This window comes from Symphodus melops, assembly GCF_947650265.1.
Source record: "Symphodus melops genome assembly, chromosome: 5".
Classification (NCBI taxonomy): Eukaryota; Metazoa; Chordata; class Actinopteri; order Labriformes; family Labridae; genus Symphodus; species Symphodus melops.
In genome coordinates, this window is record NC_136695.1 from 9,799,865 (window position 1) to 9,820,724 (window position 20,860).

At 37.5% G+C, this 20,860-nt stretch overlaps 1 protein-coding gene across 10 annotated transcripts in view; it reads right to left on the minus strand.

Annotated features, from left to right (window-relative positions):
- rims2a (regulating synaptic membrane exocytosis 2a) overlaps positions 1-20,860 on the minus strand; it is a 137,661-nt gene that overhangs the window by 11,048 nt on the left and 105,753 nt on the right. For 7 of the 10 annotated variants that reach the window (XM_079343437.1, XM_079343438.1, XM_079343436.1 and 4 more), the window contains 3 exons: positions 18,804-18,904; positions 16,673-16,839; positions 7,584-7,828 (listed from right to left, as the gene is read on the minus strand). The exons of 1 other annotated variant lie outside the window; for it this stretch is intronic. In XM_079343437.1, coding sequence (XP_079199563.1) covers positions 7,584-7,828; positions 16,673-16,839; positions 18,804-18,904 — 513 coding nt within the window. Of the gene's footprint in view, positions 1-7,583; positions 7,829-15,894; positions 16,132-16,672; positions 16,840-18,803; positions 18,905-20,860 lie in introns of all 10 variants that reach the window. 2 more of the 10 variants (XM_079343429.1, XM_079343433.1) reach the window with 2 other exon arrangements.

Sequence of the window (20,860 nt, forward strand, 5' to 3'; positions counted from 1 at the left end):
ATGTAGTAACCTTTTGCCCAATGATGTAATTACTGACCCAAAATGTAATGTTACGCTTTGGGTCAGTTATTACATTATGGGGTATAGGCAAAATATTTTCTCTAACAGGGCAACAAGAGTGAATACTGTCAGATGGTGGCCCCCTGAGGGAGGTCTCCTACTGTCAGTGCAAAAGTGCACATTTTGAGCCACTGCTTAAGTTTGTGAGCTTAAGGGGCCCCCTACTGGACTGGGGCCCAAAGCAGTTTCCTGCCATGTCTGTTCATAAGCAGCGCCTCTGTGCACCTCTTTCACAGCTTCATGTGCATGCTGAAATAAAATGCCATGGTCTCCAAAACATTGTCAACATCATTGCTGACTTACTGACCCGTGTGTTTTTACTGTTTTCTTTAATGAAATATGCTATATAAATGTCCGTTCTGTGTAAATACATAAACAAAATTCAAATCCGAATAAAAACTGTAAAACAATATGGAGTTCTGTCAAAATGCTTGTGTCCACAAACTTCCACAATTGGTTTAAATATTGTTTATGAGTACACTGAAATTCATGCATATTTATGACAGCTCAATCATGCTCCTGCACAATTTATACAACAGAGAAGGACTAACAAAACAAGGACGCTTGTTATTTTCTTGTATCAGAGTCCACAATCAGCTTGACGACACATGCTGTACTGATTGCAGTTTGAAAAAAACACAGTTGGTCCATCATAGCTGTGATTGAAATTACAGTAGTGAATGAACATCAGTGATTCTAATATAACTCTCTTAACAATGTTCAGCTTAGGATAAGTAATCTTAATAACACTTGTAATTCTAGCACCATGTAAAAAATATGTTTATGAAATATCACATATTTGTTTTCAAGGGTATAAACTATTTTAACTAAAATTCTAAAGCTAGTCTAACTCGATGCTTAAAAAATCTATTAAGCCCAAAAGTGTCCTTGGTGTGTTTATTGCCTATTTATCATGTTTAGGCTTGCCTTTTATTGACTATAGAGAAGGAACCCAAGTACCACAAAATTATTCCCATATTAAGTTATAATTCCCATTATAAGTTTATATGTATGTATGAGCTAGGGATAGGCTAGGATTTGAAGATCAGAGTGGATGAGTAGCTCATCCATGTCTTCACTCCCTCCTGCCACTACTACACTTTGCCAGTGGAAAGCATCTCTGTCTTTCGGTCTGATCCAAACTTCACATTTGGGCCCTAAATCTCTAGCTACACTCTTTCTCTCTCTCGCCTCCTGGTGGCGGATTGAACAACCATAATCCATTCGATCTGCAGAGTCCCATTGCACAGAAAAAGCTAAAGAACCAGCTCAATGATATTGATGCTGGAGGATGGTGAAGATGGTTTTGTTTGATTATGACGATATTAAGGATGTTTTTGATGCTGATTAGAACTCACAAGAACAGCTCTCGATGTCCTACTTTGCCTCTTCCACTTCAACAACAACTTCAGCTTGAAAGTTAAAGAGGCAAAGCACAACATGGAGTTCTCTTTGCACTGCCTCCCAGCACGTGTGTCCGATCAGACTTACAGCTGTTTGTTTGCATTAACAGATGTTGTTTACTCCTTTCTAGATCCTTGCCTGTGTTGTGGTTACGCTCTGATGTATGTCGAGTTGGATAAAAGCATCTGCTAAATGAATTATATTTGTAGAGTGACACATAAACACTTAACATAAATGCTGAATAGGCTGTCATTACAAGATATACAGACATGATGGACTCCTTAGACCAGTGCAAGAGGTGCCAAATGCCAGTCCTTCAATATAATCACAGTACACAACAAGTGATTTTGGAAAACAATATGCAGTCAACTTAGAGAGCCAGCACAGAATATCAGAAATAGCTTCACCATCCCTCTAAATCAAATCAAATACAGGTGAAAGATTATGGTTGAACACAGTTCAGGCTTGTCTCTCTTACCGCTGTGCTGATTCACATTCTCATCGTAGACTAGATAAGGTTTCCTATCCATGGAAGACTCACAGAGGGACGGTTCATGGTGGCTTCAGATGCTTCTATAACCTGGTTATTATAGCCCCTTGTATTAAATCTGTGGAGAGACCTCCAGAGAGCATCTACTTATCAGCCTTATCAACCTTGGGCCATTACACTAAGTAGCAATAATGTCTGCAAAGTGCAGAATTAACACAAGTCTGGTTGAGGACTTTCTGTGCAGCTTCTAACACAGACATGATCTATTTTTCTCAGTATATATAGGTTACTGGCTATTCTGACACATTTTTGATACTGGAGCCACTTGAAACTTTGAAAAGCATTGCTCCTCCTGCAGTGACTCTACCCTTATTTAGGTCACTGCAGAGACAGCTCATCTGAGAGTTAAGGCTGATTAACAGCCAAACTTCTCAAGAGAATAGTTTTAATAGAGATGAATAGAGAAATTGGCAAACAGGGAAAGGCAGAAACCTAGGCATACTGTAGAGAAGGAGGAGAAAATAGAAGACAGATTTTCCAAGATGGGAAAATAGAAGAAAGACAGGGACTGAATATAATGATGGTGAGATATAAATGTTATTTAAGAGGGAAAGAAACAATGCGTAAGGTGGAGATATTGAGGAGAAAACAGTGGTGCATTGATGTCCCTCAGCCTTAGTTGTACCTGTGCCACTGTGTTCCTTTCATGCATCATCCTGAGAGCAGCATGTCTGCTCCAGACCCCAGGGAGATTAATTAGTAGCTTCAGGTAGTAAAGGGGCTGCCGAGATAGGCACCCATTGTAACTCACAAGATAAATTACCTGAGCTGAAAGTTCATAGTTCAGCTATTTTACCACACAGAAAACAATCCATCTGAGGGCTTTGGAGGTCCAAAACTACGTCAGAGTCCTGCGTAACTGAGAGTGGAGTGAGATAGTGAATGATGCAGTGGATGCATTATTCTCTGTTCTTCATAAATTTGGTTTTCTGGTTAAAGTGATTAAAAACGCTGTATATAGTCAATATGAAAACAATAAAATCTTTGCATTCTCAATGCAGAGAGAATCGTGGACGATATAACTTGTTAGAAAGTGCTGGATATCTTTATTTTAAGGGAAAAAATGCCTCCACAACACACTGAATGTATTAATGTGTTGGCCTGTAGTATTGGAGAAGTTTGGGGTTGTGCACCATCACTAGGTCAGCTCAAAGCAGAGGTAAAACAAGGATAGACACATTGCTTTCAGCTCCCATTAGAGCAAAGGTAATGGGCAAAAATGTATAGAACAAAGTGAAATGTCCTAATTCATTCTTCTCTTAGCTGAGAGATTGTAAGGTTGGGTAGGGTGAGTTAAATCAAGGAAGAAAGAAGAACATATCAAGAGTCATGCTACAATACTCAAGGCTGAAGAGGAAACTAGATTCCTAATACAATGTATTATGCTTCCTAATAGATTCCTCCCCACTGATTCCATCTTTTTTTCTCATTTCTTTATCACTGGCTTGTCGGTTTTTGCCTATTAGGGCTCATTTCCTCTAATGTTCATCTCCTCGGCTTTAATATTCTGGGGCTGGTCTCCCAGTTATGTTTCTGGGACTCCATCAGGGCTCGGATAGAGAAGCCATTGTATGGTACAAATACAGGAATGGATTATCAGGTACAACACTGTGTTGAAAGGATGATAGAACATATTGTATTAATTCTTCACAGGAAAATAAAGACATTACTCATACTCTGTTATCCATACAGTTGCAAAAGTAAAGAAAGACATGCTTGATGAGAGTGAAAATGGGGCCATTCAGATAAACCAGGATTAAGAGATATTGTAACAACAATGGGAGCCAGAATCATTATGAGCACTTCAAATGCAAAAGAGTTTTATAATCTCAGGGTCTTTGCAAGCAAGAGTTGTGAGAATGTCTGCAAAAGCAGACTTTTCAATAAGTTGCAAAAAGAAGTCCAAAATCAGTTCATAAAAGATGTTGCATGCTTTTGTGTTTCAAACACACAAGAGAAGGTTTTAGGTAGAAAGCCTCATGGTTAGAACAGCGTTAAATCTCTTTACAAGTCCAAAGTGATGCATCATGTTTTTATGTCTCTTGGCAAATGTTAAAAGTAAACCAAGGCCTATATATATTTGTTCTTTTATATGATACATTTTTAAGCACCCTCAAGCAACAGACAAAGCAATGCTGCAAACCAGTACTGATATTATCAGCAGGCCTATACTAGATACTGCTGACAGGCAAGTGCTGAAATTTATAACAAAATTAAATCGCAGATATAAAAGCATTGACGTTTTCCATATACTGCAAGTTAGATTGTGACTTAATTGTAAATAGTAAATGGGCATAAGCTTATATATTACCTACCCATCACATCCATTCACACTGATGGCAGTGGTTGCTATGTAGAGAGACCATCACATTTAACTATTCCCATTCCTCGGCAGGAGCAATTTGGGATTAAGTGCCTTGCTAACACATTGGAATGCTGCGGATCAAACCTTCAACCCTCTGATCAAGAGGCATCGACTACGCCACAACTGATCCTAAATCAAAGAGCTCATATCTCTCGTAAAGTCAACACGACACGTTTTCATGCAGAGTTGAGTCGAGCTATGGGGCCATTTAGCCCAGAAAAGAAGCACTGGGGAGAATCAGTATATTTACAGAAATATGTCTGACTGTTATAGTATGTGGCAATATACCCAGATTAACCTATTGTGTCACATACTAAACAATCGCAAAAGAACTACACAAGCGGTAATCCAGGAATGTTAGTGCAACTTTGATTAATTCAACAGAAAGATATCAGTCGGACTAAGAGATTTACATGTATTTTAAAAGAGTGCAGTTTTAGTCAAACTAATATGGTAGGTTGGCTTTTCCTACACCATGTATACATACTGACTGTGCCCCTTGTTGTTTGAAATGTGCTATAAACACAGTTGATATGATTTGTTTCCAAGCAACCACAAATAATTGAGTTTCATTTTTTGAAATTGATCTTTAATTGAAATTTAAAAAAATAAAATAGACTTCATCAAGACATAGCGGCTTTCTTTTACGTAACTGTCCTGAGACATGCTCTTAACGGCCTGGAAAGTGGGTGGTTGATCACAGCCATGTGAGAACCCAAAATGGTATCATTCATCATTCATCCCTAACACTAACCCCTCCTCAGGAGTTCAGTCCAGAAAAAAGTCCCCGTTTATTTCTGCTGGCCAATATGAATTTCAAACAAACAAAGTCCCTGCAAGATATATTACAGGCACATATGGAGGGAAAAAAATGAAATTACAATTCTCGCATTGTTTGCTCTGTAATTGTAATGTTATCTGCCCCTTTGTACATCATGTGATAGAATTATTAACGTGCAAAATGTGTTTTTACTGCAGTTAGCTATTTGAGAACGTAATGGCCACACATAGATTTCATTTATTTAAACATATTGATACATCTATTTATTTCCCCCCCTGTTACGGGCTGCTGTCTCTGTTTTTTCTCTCCCCCTCCCTCTCGGTTGCAGGTGGCCTGATTGCTGAGGAATCTCACCTGCCATTAATCAGATGGCAGGAGGATAAAGGCAGTGAGCTGGAGGTGGTTCTCTCTCTTGTGCTGTTCAACGGTTAGAGGAGCTGAAGTGTGTGTGTCAGAAGAAAATAAACCTTATATTTTCTTTACCTTATAAATTTAGTTTCCTTTTTCTTAACCTGACCCATTTATTTAGTTTTGTTCATTCCCCTCATTCTCCTAGAAAAACGGGGAACGTAACACCCCCCAAAATTCAAGTGCCTTCCACAGAGGAACAAGAATGAAATCAGCCTGGAGTCTCGGCCTGCAAACTGTGTCCATATTGCTCCTGATGGCCACCTCACATCCAGTCTATCTGACCTGTTTGCAAAGCCAGAGTCATGCTGCTTGGTTAATCTCCCCATGCCCCCAGCAAACACTTTTCAGTGCACACAAACTGTCTCTTTGAATGCACTCTTTAGATTTGTGATAATGGGCCCCAAAAGATAACTTACAACAAAGAAGGGCAAAAGGCAGCTTGCCTGTGTTTGCTGTAGTGCAAATCCAAATACAGATCTCAAATATTGAAAGGCTGATGTATGCATGTTCTCACAAACTCTATGTGCAACTAAAAGCACAGAGTAAAATATTAATCGTTCTGGGAGATGGCTCAGTGAGTGCTGTGTATGCATAAGGAGAGACTGTGTGTGTGTGTGTGTGTGTGTGTGTGTGTGTGTGTGTGTGTGTGTGTGTGTCTGTGTGTGAGATTTAGTGTGCAACTTGTGTTGCTATGATTGTATTAAACTGCTCAAACCAGTATTTAAAATCAGTTGTGAATAAAGATCAGATTTTTTCTGTTACCAGAAATACTCCAGAAAAGTAATATTATCCCGCTTCTTAACCAACAGTATGGTCAACAACACATCATTTGGAGATATGCTAAACACTACTGCCGAAGGACAAGGAAGTTCGAAAAGGTAGAGTATATCTTCTAGCCGATTTATCTGAACTAATACTGTCAATGCCTCAAAAAACTTTTGATGGACATACGATAAGGCTGCAGCTTACGGGCCAAACAAAACACAAGCAAGGGCATCAACAAAGTGCCAGTTTGCAAAGTCTCTTGTTCCTGACCTCACCATCTCTCAGTCCCTCTGCCATGCAATCTAGCTAGAATCTGGACATAGAGTGCTGATGAGTCGAAGTAATCATTGGCCACTTTAAATTTGAATAGACGAGATGAAAAGGCACTGAATGCTGAGAGAAACACACAGGGGTGATGCAGCAGTGGAGGGGAAGTGGACTAATTGACACGTGTTGCCTGCTTGGCCATTTTTCACACTGACATTCACCTGCTTAATGCTTTTTCAATGGTTGTGAGCACTTATAGAGTGAAAGTAGGGCAGAAAAAGCTTTACACAGAGATCAAAAAAAGTAATAGACCTATATTGGTTTTTTTTTCCCCAATGCAGGAAAATAAGTGTCTGCAACTAAAATGCAACCAAATTAAACCAGGTTTAAAAACACATTACACCTCTGACAATAGCTTGCACTCATTCTCACAAGCACTCAAAAAACAAACCAACACAACCAAAGTTACAGATAGTGTGTTAGACAGTCACAGTCAAAAGAGCAGCAGAACTTTAAGAAGGTGGCAAAAGGTGATCTGCAACACCGAGCAGCGGTCATAAATACGGGAAGGAAGTGCAAAGCTATTATAGCTGTAAAAATATTTGAAATAATAAAATGTGAAAACAATTACAAAACCATAAAGCATAAATACATAACTGAGGCTATGTAATAAACAAGAAAAAAGAAAAAGGGAACTTGAAAGAGATAGAGAAGACGAATTTCCAGGAGAATTGAGACCTAGAAGAAAAAAGGAAAAGTTGTTGGGTTTTCTTTATCCCTGGGCTGATGGTATCCAAACTCCTTTTTGTTGAAAAGTGAGAAATTTAAGAACTGGAGGAGAAGGTGTGGTTATTTCAGCTTAATATTCAGCAGAGAACACAATAATGAACTCTACCACACGGACAGAACAGGGGACTAGACAGACAGATGTACAAACAAACAAACATAGATTACACTGAAAGTACAGTTGGATGGCCTACCTGTTTGGCTAAGCTGAGAGGTGCTCCGGCTCTTGCGCGACATGCCAACCATGGCCTGCATTTTGGCACCAATGCTGGAGCGCCTCTTCTTGTCATCAGTGCCTACCGTGCCAACTGCAGTGTCAGACTGGCTCCCGTCTGTCTTCTCCAGGTTACACATGTCACCGCTGAGGCTTGTGCTCTTGGTCATGTTCACCCCGCTCGACGAGCCCATTTGCCTGTTTTTCATTTTGGATGCAAAGTCACTGTCAGCCACCACCATTAAGAGGGGGGCAGGTGAAGACAGATAAGATATAGGACAGAGGAGAGGAGAGGAGAAAATGTGACAGGAGAGATAATGGAGGAGGAAGCAGGAGATATGGAGATGAAAAGGAGATAAGGACAGAGTTCAGGTCCAGGAGTTCATGACCTACAGTATAGCTGAGTTTTGGGTTTGGGCTTGTCAGTTATAAATAATATCTTCTATTTTTTTTAGCACTATTTAATCGTACACAAAATGTAAAGTAAATAAACATTTGCACCACACTCCCTAGAGCTTTAGAATACTCTGTATCCATTATTTAGTTTTCTTTGGTTTGCTTGTTATGTTTTATATTTTCAGTAGTAATTTGCAGTACCACAATCTATTTTTCTTGACACATGCAGTATTTGCATTCTGTATGGAGTGAGAGAAGAGTGTCTTTGTTTCGTTAACATTTAAAGACTATTTATTCATATTCATTATGCAAAACAAATATTAGGACAAAGTTATTTCTTGAACTTGACTTCACCTAAATTATTACTGAAAGCTCAAGTGCAAGTACTAATGCATTTTTTGTTTGATATTTTTGCAAAACACTTTAAACAAGTTCTTGACTGCAAAGGACTGTTGTGGTCCTTTGCAGTCCTTCTGTCCAAGTCAATAAATCAACACAAGCTTATGACATATTGGGAATTCCTTGTTCATGGGAAATAATTGCAATCCCAAATCCATATCACTTTGCACCTGTGTAAAAAGCTTTGCTGTTCTAACATTATCTTTGCTAAACAGATTTTTCTCTTAGTTACATTGTGAACATGTTAAGAAGCTACCGGTCTACTTCCTTGCTGTCTTTGTTTGCACATTATTGCATTTGTATGTATGTTAATGCCAAGAATGGAATACTTAAAATCCAATGGAGGTTAAAACGTCAACATTGATTGAAGTACAAAACAAGTTAAAACATCAACATTGATTGAAATATATTTAGCACAATTCATTAAAGTAAATTATAGTAAGGATGACCTATTTTTTTTGTTTTATGGTATCGTAAAAGGTAGGTTTAAATTGTGTGCTGTTTTACTCTCTTCTATGTGTACTTGGAGGTAGACTGATTTCTACTTGAGCCATGATCACACACAGTACTTTTACACTCAAACAAACACAAAAAGAAAAGTTGTCCGCCATCAGCATTATTCTCCAGCTTCCTCTGCTGAAAAAGAAAATAGGCCAGTGTCCAAATTAAGGTCTTATTTTAGCTCTGCCAGTGAGTTATCTTTAACAGACAAATTACATTCTGTATCACAGACTCTGCATTCTTAATGGGTTGAGTTACATGTAACACCCTCAGGCTACTATTCATTAATTAGAGTGCCTGACCTCCACCATGTAACTGCCTTGTAGAGACAACTTATGGAGAGACGTGGACAAAAATGAGAGAGAAAAAAAATGGATTGGAAAATTGACCCCATCTTTGACTTTAAATAGGCTCCTTCAATTTATGATCTTTCATAGACATTAGTTTTAGCATTAGTTTTTGTTGTGTACACGTGACGATACCTTAATTCAACCTCTGGTTATTGTAATTCAATTACAATTGTAATTGTAATGTAATTGGAGGTAAAACATATTCTGTCACCTTGCCATAAATGCAGTGTGATGCTTTCAAATCAAATATTTATTTACTTTTTTTTTGCGTTGTTATGCTTGACAGAAAGGAAGAACAGCTTATTTGGTCAACAGTTTGATAACTAATGAAATTCAGATGGTATTGTTAGTGTCGGAACACTTTGGAATTCTTTTCTTGTATTTGTCAACAAATCATTTTAGGAATGCTACATTTACAATTTTGTGATGAAAGTCTTATCCTCAACATGGTTGTGTATTCTTCCACCAACTGGTGGTGAAAAAAATCAGATGCACTCTGAAAGAAATCACACGTCCTTAGTCAGTCTGTATTGTAAACCTTTTTGTTAATACTAGTTGTAATGCTAGTAAGTTCTGTTATGGGTCAGTCTGTTATTCGATACATGAATATTTAATGATTATAGGGAGGGTTAGGGCCTTTGATCAGTTAATGCCACCCAGAGGCTTTGAAGCAGACTTCAAGCGTTTAGACTCCACATCAGCCAGATGACGTGTGACAGAGTGACATTCTACAAGCTGCCCTTTAACTAGCAAAAGTGTGAGTCTGCATTGAATCTGTTCATTACAGCGTGTGAAAGATGCTTCGTCTATTACATTAAAAACCAGCCCAGTCAGGAGGACTGGGGCATTATTGCCACTGCAAATAATTTCCTTCTGATGTTAAATCATATTAGATGAGATACATGGTTACAGGCCCTGAGAAAGATAAATGAATGTTGCATTATAGATTAAAAAATATTCTAAAACTGAAAGTTTGATAAAAGTTAGAAATCTATCGGATGGATCAAACTCTACTCATGGAAGTGGACCTACCGACTCCAGCAGTTGTTTAGTGTCTACAGTAGACCAATCTGTCAGGGAACAGCCAAAATTAGATAGTTGAGTTGTTAGGCATGCTCTTTTTTAAAGTCAAGAACATTGTCTTGATTCAAATAGATATTTTACAAGGCTAAACAGACACATTGTAGAGAGAAAACTAACTATATACAGTCGTAATTCAGGGTTTCTTTCTTCACTGTATCTTTACTCTCCAAACAGGTGTTGGCACCCAGTCATTGAATAAATGTGCTTTCATAGAAAACCGGGACTCTCCAGGGATTTTGATTCTAAACCCCAGCCCTTGGAACATAGTGTTCCGCATCATGCAAATTGCTCACTATGCATTTTAATCCAGGCCAAGATGATCCCAAAGCAAATAGCAGATTTTGTTTTCTGTTCTCACAAAAGACTAAATGTCTTTGTTATCATAACAAAGAACACAAAACAAGCAGACATTTGAGTCTAGCCTGAATAAACCTACTTCCAACATTATATTATACATTGTGCTTCAATTAAACTCTTAAATGACCATTAAGTTGGAAGAACTAGTAATGCTGTTTGGAAGCTAAATGACAAATACTGTGTGTATTTTTTTTTTTTAAAAGTGCATCCTGTCCTTCCTTTACAAAGCTTCTTTACCTGGTGAGGTTGAAAAAACAGTTACCATGGCATCTGTTTCCCTTGTCTAAAATTAGCCTGTCAACACAGCTATAATTTTTTTTTTTTTTTTTTTTAAATCAGGGACCAAAAGGATTAATTGAAATACAAAGCTTATGTTAATAATCATTTATTGAGGTAGGGGGTGTCTTTAAGACTCTTTGTTCCCCCTCATATGAACATACCAAAACCAACAGTATATGCTGATAGATTGCTTCTTACATCCTGGAGATCACTGGACATCACATCAGCTCAGAGTAGCGTGCATACAGCATGCTTCTCTGTGCAGTATAAGTGCTCATAGACTTAAAACACATATGGCTGCCATGATGTTCATATGCCAAGATAATGCAAACAGACTAGTTCATGTGTAGCAGATGTGTATTTACACTGCAACCTATATACATAAAAGATCTGGTTGAGCAAAATCTACTTGTTCTGCTGTTTCCATTAATGATAAACAGCACTGTGAATGAACAGGTAGCATTTTTACGATTAAGAACCAACTTTAGACTACTAGAATCATAGAGTTTTGATTTTACTCATCTTGTAGCCTCAAGGTAAAGACATTCCTCTGTCCAGTTAATTGTACAGGCTGATGAGAGTGTCATCACTGGGACATCTTACATCACAGCAAATTGAAAATAGAGCTCCTATGATTTATTTTAGTGCATACAGCATGTATCACAATGTTGAATGTATGATGTTGAAAAAACACTTCAGTCCCTCTTCTTCATATAAAGTATCTAGGTTTTATAGAACTGACATTTGGGGCTTTGTCACCCTGTGTCACACAAGAAGGACTAAATGAAAATGTGCTTTGATGCACATGTTAAAAGCATGACACTGGCGAAAAAAATAAAGGTCAGTTTACTCAACTCAAGAAACAAAAAATAGCGATTATTTCAATTTTTGATTTTTGTGTAAAATGAAATGAAACAATATCTCAAAATTCTCTTATTTACTTTCTGACTAACCAGTAATTCAGCTTTTATCTTTTGATGTATTCTCTATTTAAAAAAGAACTATGGCAGAAGAGAAAACAAAAAAAAAAGGGTATTTGGTGTTTTTATTTTTTTTACTTTGAAACCTTTACATCAACCAGTCTAATTGCCATCTACAGTGCATATCCTACTGAGTTAGCTGGGCCTTTATAGACGATGAGGTGTTCATTATAGATGACAGAAGCCTCAGCATTGGCGTTTACAGGAAACCTACCTACACAGACCAGTATTTGCTTTTTGAGCGCCACCATCCAATACAAAAGAAGTTAGGTGGCATCAGAACGCCACACCAGAGGCCTATGGTGTACTTACAAGGGCAGAAGGAAGAAAAAAAGAACAGAAACATCTAAAGGAAGCACTTAAGACGTGGTTACCCAAAATGGGCTTCACATCAAGACTTCCAAAAACACAGCACTAACAAGGAAGAGAAAACAAGACAAAGGACTCTCTTTTATGGATGACAAAGTGCCATATATGTTAAGGTGGAAAACCAAACCTCTAACTGAGGTGAAAACCATCTTTCACCAACCTGCAATGCTGTTTTGAATTCTCTCCCTAAAAAACTGAAGCACCTTGCCCAACAAATCACAGACGACTGAGGGTGGTAGCGACTCCAGGCGAATCGAGGTTAACCACTCTGATACTCTTGAGGTTTTGAACTGAAGCAGCCTTTCAAAGGACAGGTGAAACATCTTCAAGATCTTCAAACAGTCAAGCTTTGAATTGTCACAGAGGCCCTTTTCTTTTCATATTTATTATGCTTGGTGCTAAAATTGCCAGAGTAAACTTCAGCAACTGCACACTGGCAATCCGTACTGTGCCCAAGCATGCTTCAACCCTAAAGCTCAGTTTGTGAGGCCAGTGTGACTACTTTGTTCCTTGCGCAGGCATGGTACACTTCCTTGGCTTTGGGCATGGGCACGGTACACTAGTGCATGAGCACGAGCACACAGGTACATAACGTTTACTGCTTTCATTAAGTAATCCAGAGTTTAATGACTGTATCTGACTTATAAAGTAGCTGTCATGACGTCCCTTTTTTTTAAAATAAATATACAGCTGTCTCTGTTCAAAGTGACTCAAAATAAGTCAGTTAAGTAGCTCTTATGCTCTGTGTTGTTCTCCGATGTGCAGACAAAGACTCAACTGTGCGAGTGTTTTGAAAAGCAAGTTCTACAGTCGTAAAGTAATAATTTGACAACTTCCACTGGTATGATATCTGACCAGTAGTATCTACACTACTCAAGACAGGAAGTTGTGTATTTTGTCCAACACTGATAAAATGTGATTTGAGTTCAAATTGGGTGTTGTAAACCACTATTATATATTTATATATAAAAATATTTATTTATACATTTAATTCTCCCTTGCGACCAACCGTTAAGGGACTTTATTATACTTTTATATTTCACAAGAGATTGTCATTCAGATAAAAGGTCTGTGTAAATACCTTTGAGAAAAAATAAAGACTTTTTAGTACAAACATTTGATACTTTGGTGGTATTTTGTATATTGTGTGAGGTAAGTCTGTCAAAGCTGTTTAAGTGTTTTTTTGCACACATAATATGACCCTTTACAGATCACCATGAACAAACACTTTATGCTTAAGGTCTCGTTGTTCACTCTAGGGAATGCAGGTGCAACATCATTGTAACATCATGTAAGTCTGAAGCTGAGCTTTTTTTTCATCATTGGTCTTTTTTCTCACATGTTGTCTTAGAAAAGCAGCATATTTCACATGTGGTGAAAGTTAGATATATAATAGATTTATACTGTAGCTGTCATGAAGGGATTGGGGTTGATAACACAGATAAGAGACATTCAGCAATTTAAAAGCTGGATAACTAGATGGATAATTCAGTTCACTTTCAGTCAAGAGGAAAATGTTGTTTGAAATTGGATTATTACTAACGAATTCAAATGAATCTTCAGAATGTACTTGACAAAGTACAAAGAAGTAGTGACTTCACTGAAAGTGAATTAGATGCTGGATGATAGTCGAGGCATGACGGTTATGGTGTTACACAGAGAAAAAAAATATTCTTGGCATATTGAGGACTATCAGGAGGACTGTGGGCGGTTTGGGTTGTCAAGTTGCAGGTGCAGAGTAACACTGTTGGACTCAGACAGCATGTGAAAATCACAGAAAACAAAGGTGCGACAACAACACTGAGCAGACCAGACCGACAGTAAAGCAACACAGATGGCAAACTCCCTTGAAAACAATGCAATGTCTCATCCATTTAATTTCTTTTAGCTACTGTCTCTATCTTAAAATACCAAACTAGCTCCTCTTCCTGTATAACTATCAGTGGATATTGCTCACGTTTCTTCTGTGTGCATCTTCTTAATCAAATTGTTTTCTAGTGTTTATTATACATGAGAGTGTAGCTCTTATCTAAATTTGTTTTCTCTCAAGTCCAAAAAGACACTGAGCAGTGCTTATGTGAGTATGAGGGACTAACTTGGAGCCTGCTGTGAATGTGATTTGATAGAGAAGACATCTTACTAGGAGATTGAGCTAAGTCTTAACCCTGCTGTGGGATTTCAAATGACCTTGAACTTGAATTTGCTCTTGACATACTTTTTACTTTTGCTGGTTCTAGAATATTTATAACTCAGACAATACTCTCTGGTGGAAGGAAATAAAATAATCTCCTGTTAAGTATTGCATTTTTATACTAAATGAGTAGTATTAAAACCCTCAACTTGAGGAAAAAAAGGAAATTCAGTGATGTATTTCTCGAATTACAATGATTTAAATGAACTTTACACATATGTTCTCAATGTGCCTCGAGTTTGAATTTTTTAAATATGTTTTTCTTTCAAAGTGTTTGTGAATGTTAGGTGTTTTAGTGCAGTAATTTCTGTGAGTTTGTATTAGTGGAAAACAACACTGCTGCTGTACTTAAATAAAAAAAGAGCTACGCATGTCAGAGACCTGGACCACAAATGTTCACCTGAGCAGTACATTTACAAGGCAGAACCATAGTGTTTCATTTCTGCCCCTATGTTATAGGTTACAGCTGTTGTACAGCATAAATCAATCATGGCTCAGTCATATAAAATCTGGAGAATCTATTAGGATTGTTGCATGTTTGGCTTTAAAATGTTTAATGGATAGTCACATTAACATAATACCATTTACACTACAGTGCCAATGTATATTTTTTAAAAATGTTGATAGGCTCAACAAGAAGGAAATGTAGGTTTTTTTCCACTGCCAGTAGTCAGATGACAGTTCTGTCTGTCATACTGAAAAGAAATGATCTATTACTCAGCGCAATATGCAGCTGTTTAGCACAGCTGTTGTCACACACTGCTTATAAAGCATTGTGGCCCAGGAATCAGATGGCAGCATGATAGTCTGAAACGGATGCCTGTCAGTAAAGATGAGTCATTGTGATTTGTGACATTTGTATTGTGTATTTAAATACATTTTTAATTTTCCAAAATTGCATTTTAAAAAGTTGTGGTCGTGATCTGTACAAACTGATCCACAGAATACAAAGTAAATAGCTGAAACTGTTTTCTTCTAACCAAAGACAATAAAAGAGGAAATTCTGTCCTTTCCATTTCTTCTATTCACTGTATTACTTTACTTAATACATTTGTTCTTCTTTGTGTTTTATTCTAACTTTTTTTTACTTCAATGCTTGTTGTACAGTTTATTTATTCATCTTCTCGTGTGATTCCTTCATACTATAAAGTAAAACTCAACATGGCTTACCAAACTGTTCTCCGCTCTTTGATTTATCAAGTGATCAAATTTGTCTTCTTAGATACTTGAAAAAGTTGATAGATCTGCCCTTACATAGACATCTATATGAAGGTTGGAAGATAGTCACTGCACTCTACTTTCCAAAAAATATGTCATTAGGACATGTGGGGATAAGGGTGTTATTGTTAGTAGAAGTCCACAGTTAGGGGCTGCCACACGTGTTACCTGAGGTCAGTCTCTGAGACACTCCTTTGCTGCAAGTCGTCTTCTTTCTCAGCCAAATCCTCCTGATGCTGCTTGCCAGAGTCTACATTTCCCTCTAAACCCTTCCTCTCTCCCTGTGATCTCGTCTCTTTACTGGCCCTTCTCCCATCCTCTCGACCTCCCCCACCCTCGTCTTCCTCTAGCACTTCTCCTAATTGCTCATCCCCTTCCCGAGAATGGCTTCTTGATCGTAACTGGCTGAAGATGTACACAGAGAGAGCAGCACATGCAAAGCAGAAAGAAAACCAAACAAAGTATGAACATTGTCAACAACAAGAGAAAGAAAGAGAAACACTTAGACACAGCACAGCCAAGAGACAAAAGCAGAATGATTTAAAAAATAAATAAATAAATAAATTAGAAATGTCTTAAAGCAATACAGCATGCAAATGAATTTGTTTCTTGCTTTGATATGAGACAACACTCAAAGAGATGTGTTTTATATTAAAATGTGTTGCCAGATATGGTCAAACATCCCCCCAAAGCCAGAATGAGTAGAGTTCAATCATTTGGTTCCAGATTTTTCTAGAAAAGGAGCCAAACCTGAACTCATCACAGAGAGAAAATGGCACTTATTAGGTGTAGCGATTTTCTCTTTTAGTTTCACCAAGTGCAAGTGATTTCAAAACTGAAAATATTTGCACGTGGTCTTTGAAAAAGAAATTCAAAGCTTAAGGGAAATTGACCATTTCTAATGGCTTGATGAGGAGATTGTCCACTGATGTGGACATTAGCCTACCGTATCTTTCGGTTCCCTTGCGGCCTTTCTGATTGGACAGACATGTAGCTCGTGCTGCTGAACCGAGAGGCACTACTGGTTCTCGACACAGCGGACACGTCGCTTACATCACTGTCTGAGGACTTGGCTGACAGGTTATCTGAGCCCCGTGGATCTCTGCTTGAACGCTGCGAACAAAAACAGTATAACATGTAAAAATTACTGTGTTTCTTCACACACAAAAAGTTTTTCTTATAAGACCAAATAATAGAATCTTTTTGGCACACATATTTGGTAAAAATGTAAGTCAATGCTCTTTCCTTTTTTGCGGTTAAAGATTCCATTTTTTGTAAATAGACTTACTTATAATGAAAACAAGAAAATACTGTCAACCTTTAAAAGGAATACTACAATTTTAAGAGCTAAAACAATACTATAACAGCCAACTGACAAGTTCTGTGGCAACAGATGAATAATAAAAGTAATATAGTCTTAGTTTAGCTCAGAGTCAATGTGCGTAAGTTAAACATATTTTTCAAATGTATCTTTAAGACACAAGTGAAAAAAAGTTACAGCTGAAGCTTGAAGCTTCAAATGTTTATTCTTTATATTCAAAATGCCATCTGAGAACTCAGAGTGTTCAAAACATTTAGGATAAATGATGATGTAATGTCATCAATAAGCATCCATAACTGCTTGACCCAATCAAAACAATATATAGAGCCTTAGACTACTATAAGTGTTAGAGGCCTGTTTGATCCCAGTATGACCCAAACCAATCCGAGTCTCAGTTCCTATTCTCATTTAAAGTAAGTAAACCTGCAACTAGCACAATGCTCTTCGTACAATGTGTTTATACATGTCTAATAGTCTATGACTCGTCTCAACTTCAGCTGATATTCAGCCCTTTCTTTTTTTTTCTTTTTTTACAAAATTATTTCAAACTGGAGATACTTTGAAAGTCCAACAAGGATGAACAACCCTTTCACTACTTGGTTAAAGCAAGTTTGTATGGATGTTTTTATGTCTTGTGTCTTTGTAATGGAATGCTAACCGATAATCTGATCTGAGTGTTACAGGAACTGTTTACTATTCCAATATGGTTTGAGGACAAGTGCCTGGAAGTCCTGTTTAAGAATAGTAAGAGTACTGCTTAATCATTGACACTTCAAAGGACGGTAATGTTCAACACAAGGGCAACTAACCATTTATCAGTCTGCTTTTTATAGGCTCAAAGCAAACACATTGGCTGCTCCTATGCAATAGTATTCATTCCCTGGACTTAAAAGGAGGGTTAGTCAGAGAGCCTTGGCCCAGACTCCAGTGAGAACACAGGCCCAGGTTGAGCTCTCTAAACATGTGCAGGACCTCTCCAGAAGTGTAGTAAAATCTTCTGTCTGCAGACACTCACTGTCACATTCCTTAAATATACAACCAAAGACTTGAGATTAAGATCACCCTAATGAAAACTGGTCTGGGTGTTATTCAGAGCAACCAAAATATTGATTTTGGCACTTTGCTGCTGAGTATATCATCTTTGGCATTTTGAAGCAAGGCTATTTGCATGACTTAAATGTCAAAATACACTCGGGCATGGTGCAAGAAAGCCCATGCCACCCAAACCCTTTCAGAGGGGCGTGGTCACTTGCATTACAGTAGCTATTAGACACAGAAACAGCCTAAGCAGTGCTGAAAAGAAGGAGTTTATAGACATGCTTGAACACAGGATCAGAGTAGATTTTTGGCAAGATGTGCTTTGAGTAGCTCTAAGACTTGTTGAAAAGTCGGATATGTGACCTTTAATACACCAATAATGTGACATAATACATATATTAAGATCTTTGATAAACTGGCTGTTAAAATATCATATCATTGTTTTCCAAAATATAATACGTTAAAGTGTTAAGTGCTTGTTATGGATAGCTTTGTCTGCATTTGTACCATGTACACTATGCACACATAATGCAAGTGTATGTGCAAGTGTATGTGCAGTGGGATGTTGATCTTTGCATGTGCACATGCTTGATTGCTTGCAAAGTGTACCATATGGCCTATGCACATTGCTTTATGCAAACAATTTCCTGGATGTGCATGTTTTATGTCAGTGTAATTAGAGTAGTGATAGCTCCAGCAAATCAGGACATAGTGTTACCTTGTGGTAGTCCTGCTCCAGTCTGGAGTCAGAGCCTGCTCCCTGTTTGTACTTGTTCATCTTTAATTTCATCTGCCTGGTCCTCTCCTCCATGTCCATACCTAAGCACACAGATGGGAAACAGTCAGATTGGGGTTGATGCATCCCAGGAGACCTGATGGAGGGACATACTGTTATGAAGAGAAACAAGCTTCTACTGAGCTATGAGCCATGAACTGTGACAAAAACAGATCTAATGGGGGGGGGGGGGGGGGGGGGGGAGCTGGAAAGCTGAATGGTAGGCAACATTTACTACAAAACAGAAATACAGACAAAAATACTGATTAGTTATTAACGTAACTACTTTTTTTGAGTTGGCTAAACAGAAAACACCATTTATTAATTAAAGTACAACACCATTGGTTTCTAAAACCAGCAATAACAATCCCCTATCCACCAAAAATAACAATTCTAAACTATGTTGAGAAGCAAACTATCTGAAATTCTTACAAAATAAATATAATCGACCCCTCCTCTTAGTTCATACTGTAAGACTAGGTTTACAAAAACTTCCTCATGTCCAACATTATCAGTCCTTCGTAAAATCATCACATCACCCTTTGCCCCCTTTCATCTCTTTCCCAAAACCAAATAAATCACTAAACTTTATTTCATATCACTACAAGTGTGAAAGTTAGGTATAGAAACATGAAGTTTGTCTTGGCAAAACACAAGCAGTTTTTCTAAAAGTAATTAAATCACTTTAAATGAATGCTGCTCATATTTTGTGTCTAAATAAACATATACACAAATAAGTCCTAAAACATATATACTCAGTTTAACATGCTATATATTTTCCTTTTTTGCAAAAAAAATTTGAATGCCACAGACTAATGACTTTCATTCATCTCCATTCTCTTCGTCTCACTCTTACTCTGCTTTTGTATTATATGAAAGTAATGATCAGGTGAAGGTGAATGAACACGTGCCATGCGCACATACAGTATGCCATTTGACTTCACAAACGCACAGACAGCGAGAAGCATTACAAACTAAGAGCAAATGAATTACTTCACAGCTATACAGTAGGTGTGGCTAAATAATTTGCCTCAGTTCTTTGGAATTTCTTGCGTAGTTATTTGTTCAATGTCAGTACAATACATAACTAACATCACACTTCAACTTTAGATTTCTCAACTACAAACAAAATGGTAATTCTAGCCACATCAGAAATCTGTTGAACACTTAATTGTAAATTAAGTTACAGTGAAGAAAATATAAGTTAGGACTGAATGTGTAATGATGGTTTTGTCTTAGATCACAGGACTTAAAACAATATTTATAAAATTACAGGTGCACATTTTTAGATTCATCTGATTAAGCGTTAATATATATATTATTTTTTTTTTTTTGAGAAAACCTTTAGGTAGGTATTTATAATTGTAGGAGGAGCAATTAATTGGCAAAATATTCGGACTACTTTAAAACTTCGAAAAATTCTTTTCTTTTCTTTTATAATTTTGCCAGAACAGAGGTTTTATAGAGTGTCTGCTGGATGCCTGGCCAAAACGTATTCATGACAATACTCCAAGAAGTTGATTAAATATCAAAAACTGGCAACGTGCTCTCAATGTCAGCTGTTCAAGCTCATAATGGGCATTTTGCGTTCAAGCATTTGTGAATAAACAGATAATTAAAAGCATATTCATCTAAGTATAATTTTTTTACTTTGAAAAAAGTTCCAAACCCAATTGAGGTAAATGTTTAAAATGGTAAAGAATAATACAGAGAGGCTAACTCTCCTGTAAAAGAAGAAAATAATAGCCCACTGTGATTTTAAGAGCTGCTGTAAGGCAGCCATAGTGGTGTGACCATGCTTCTCTGAACTCCATACACATTCTGTCCAGAGAATAATGCAAAAGAATACAAAGAAAGTGGAAGCGCTGTTTACGGAACAATCGAAAAGCACGAACAGTGCAATAAAAAGAGGCGAGCCAAGTGAAAAAAGAAGAGATGTTTGATATGAATTAGGGGAGGAGGGGTAGGTCAAGCCAGGGAGATTTACAGAGTGAATAGAA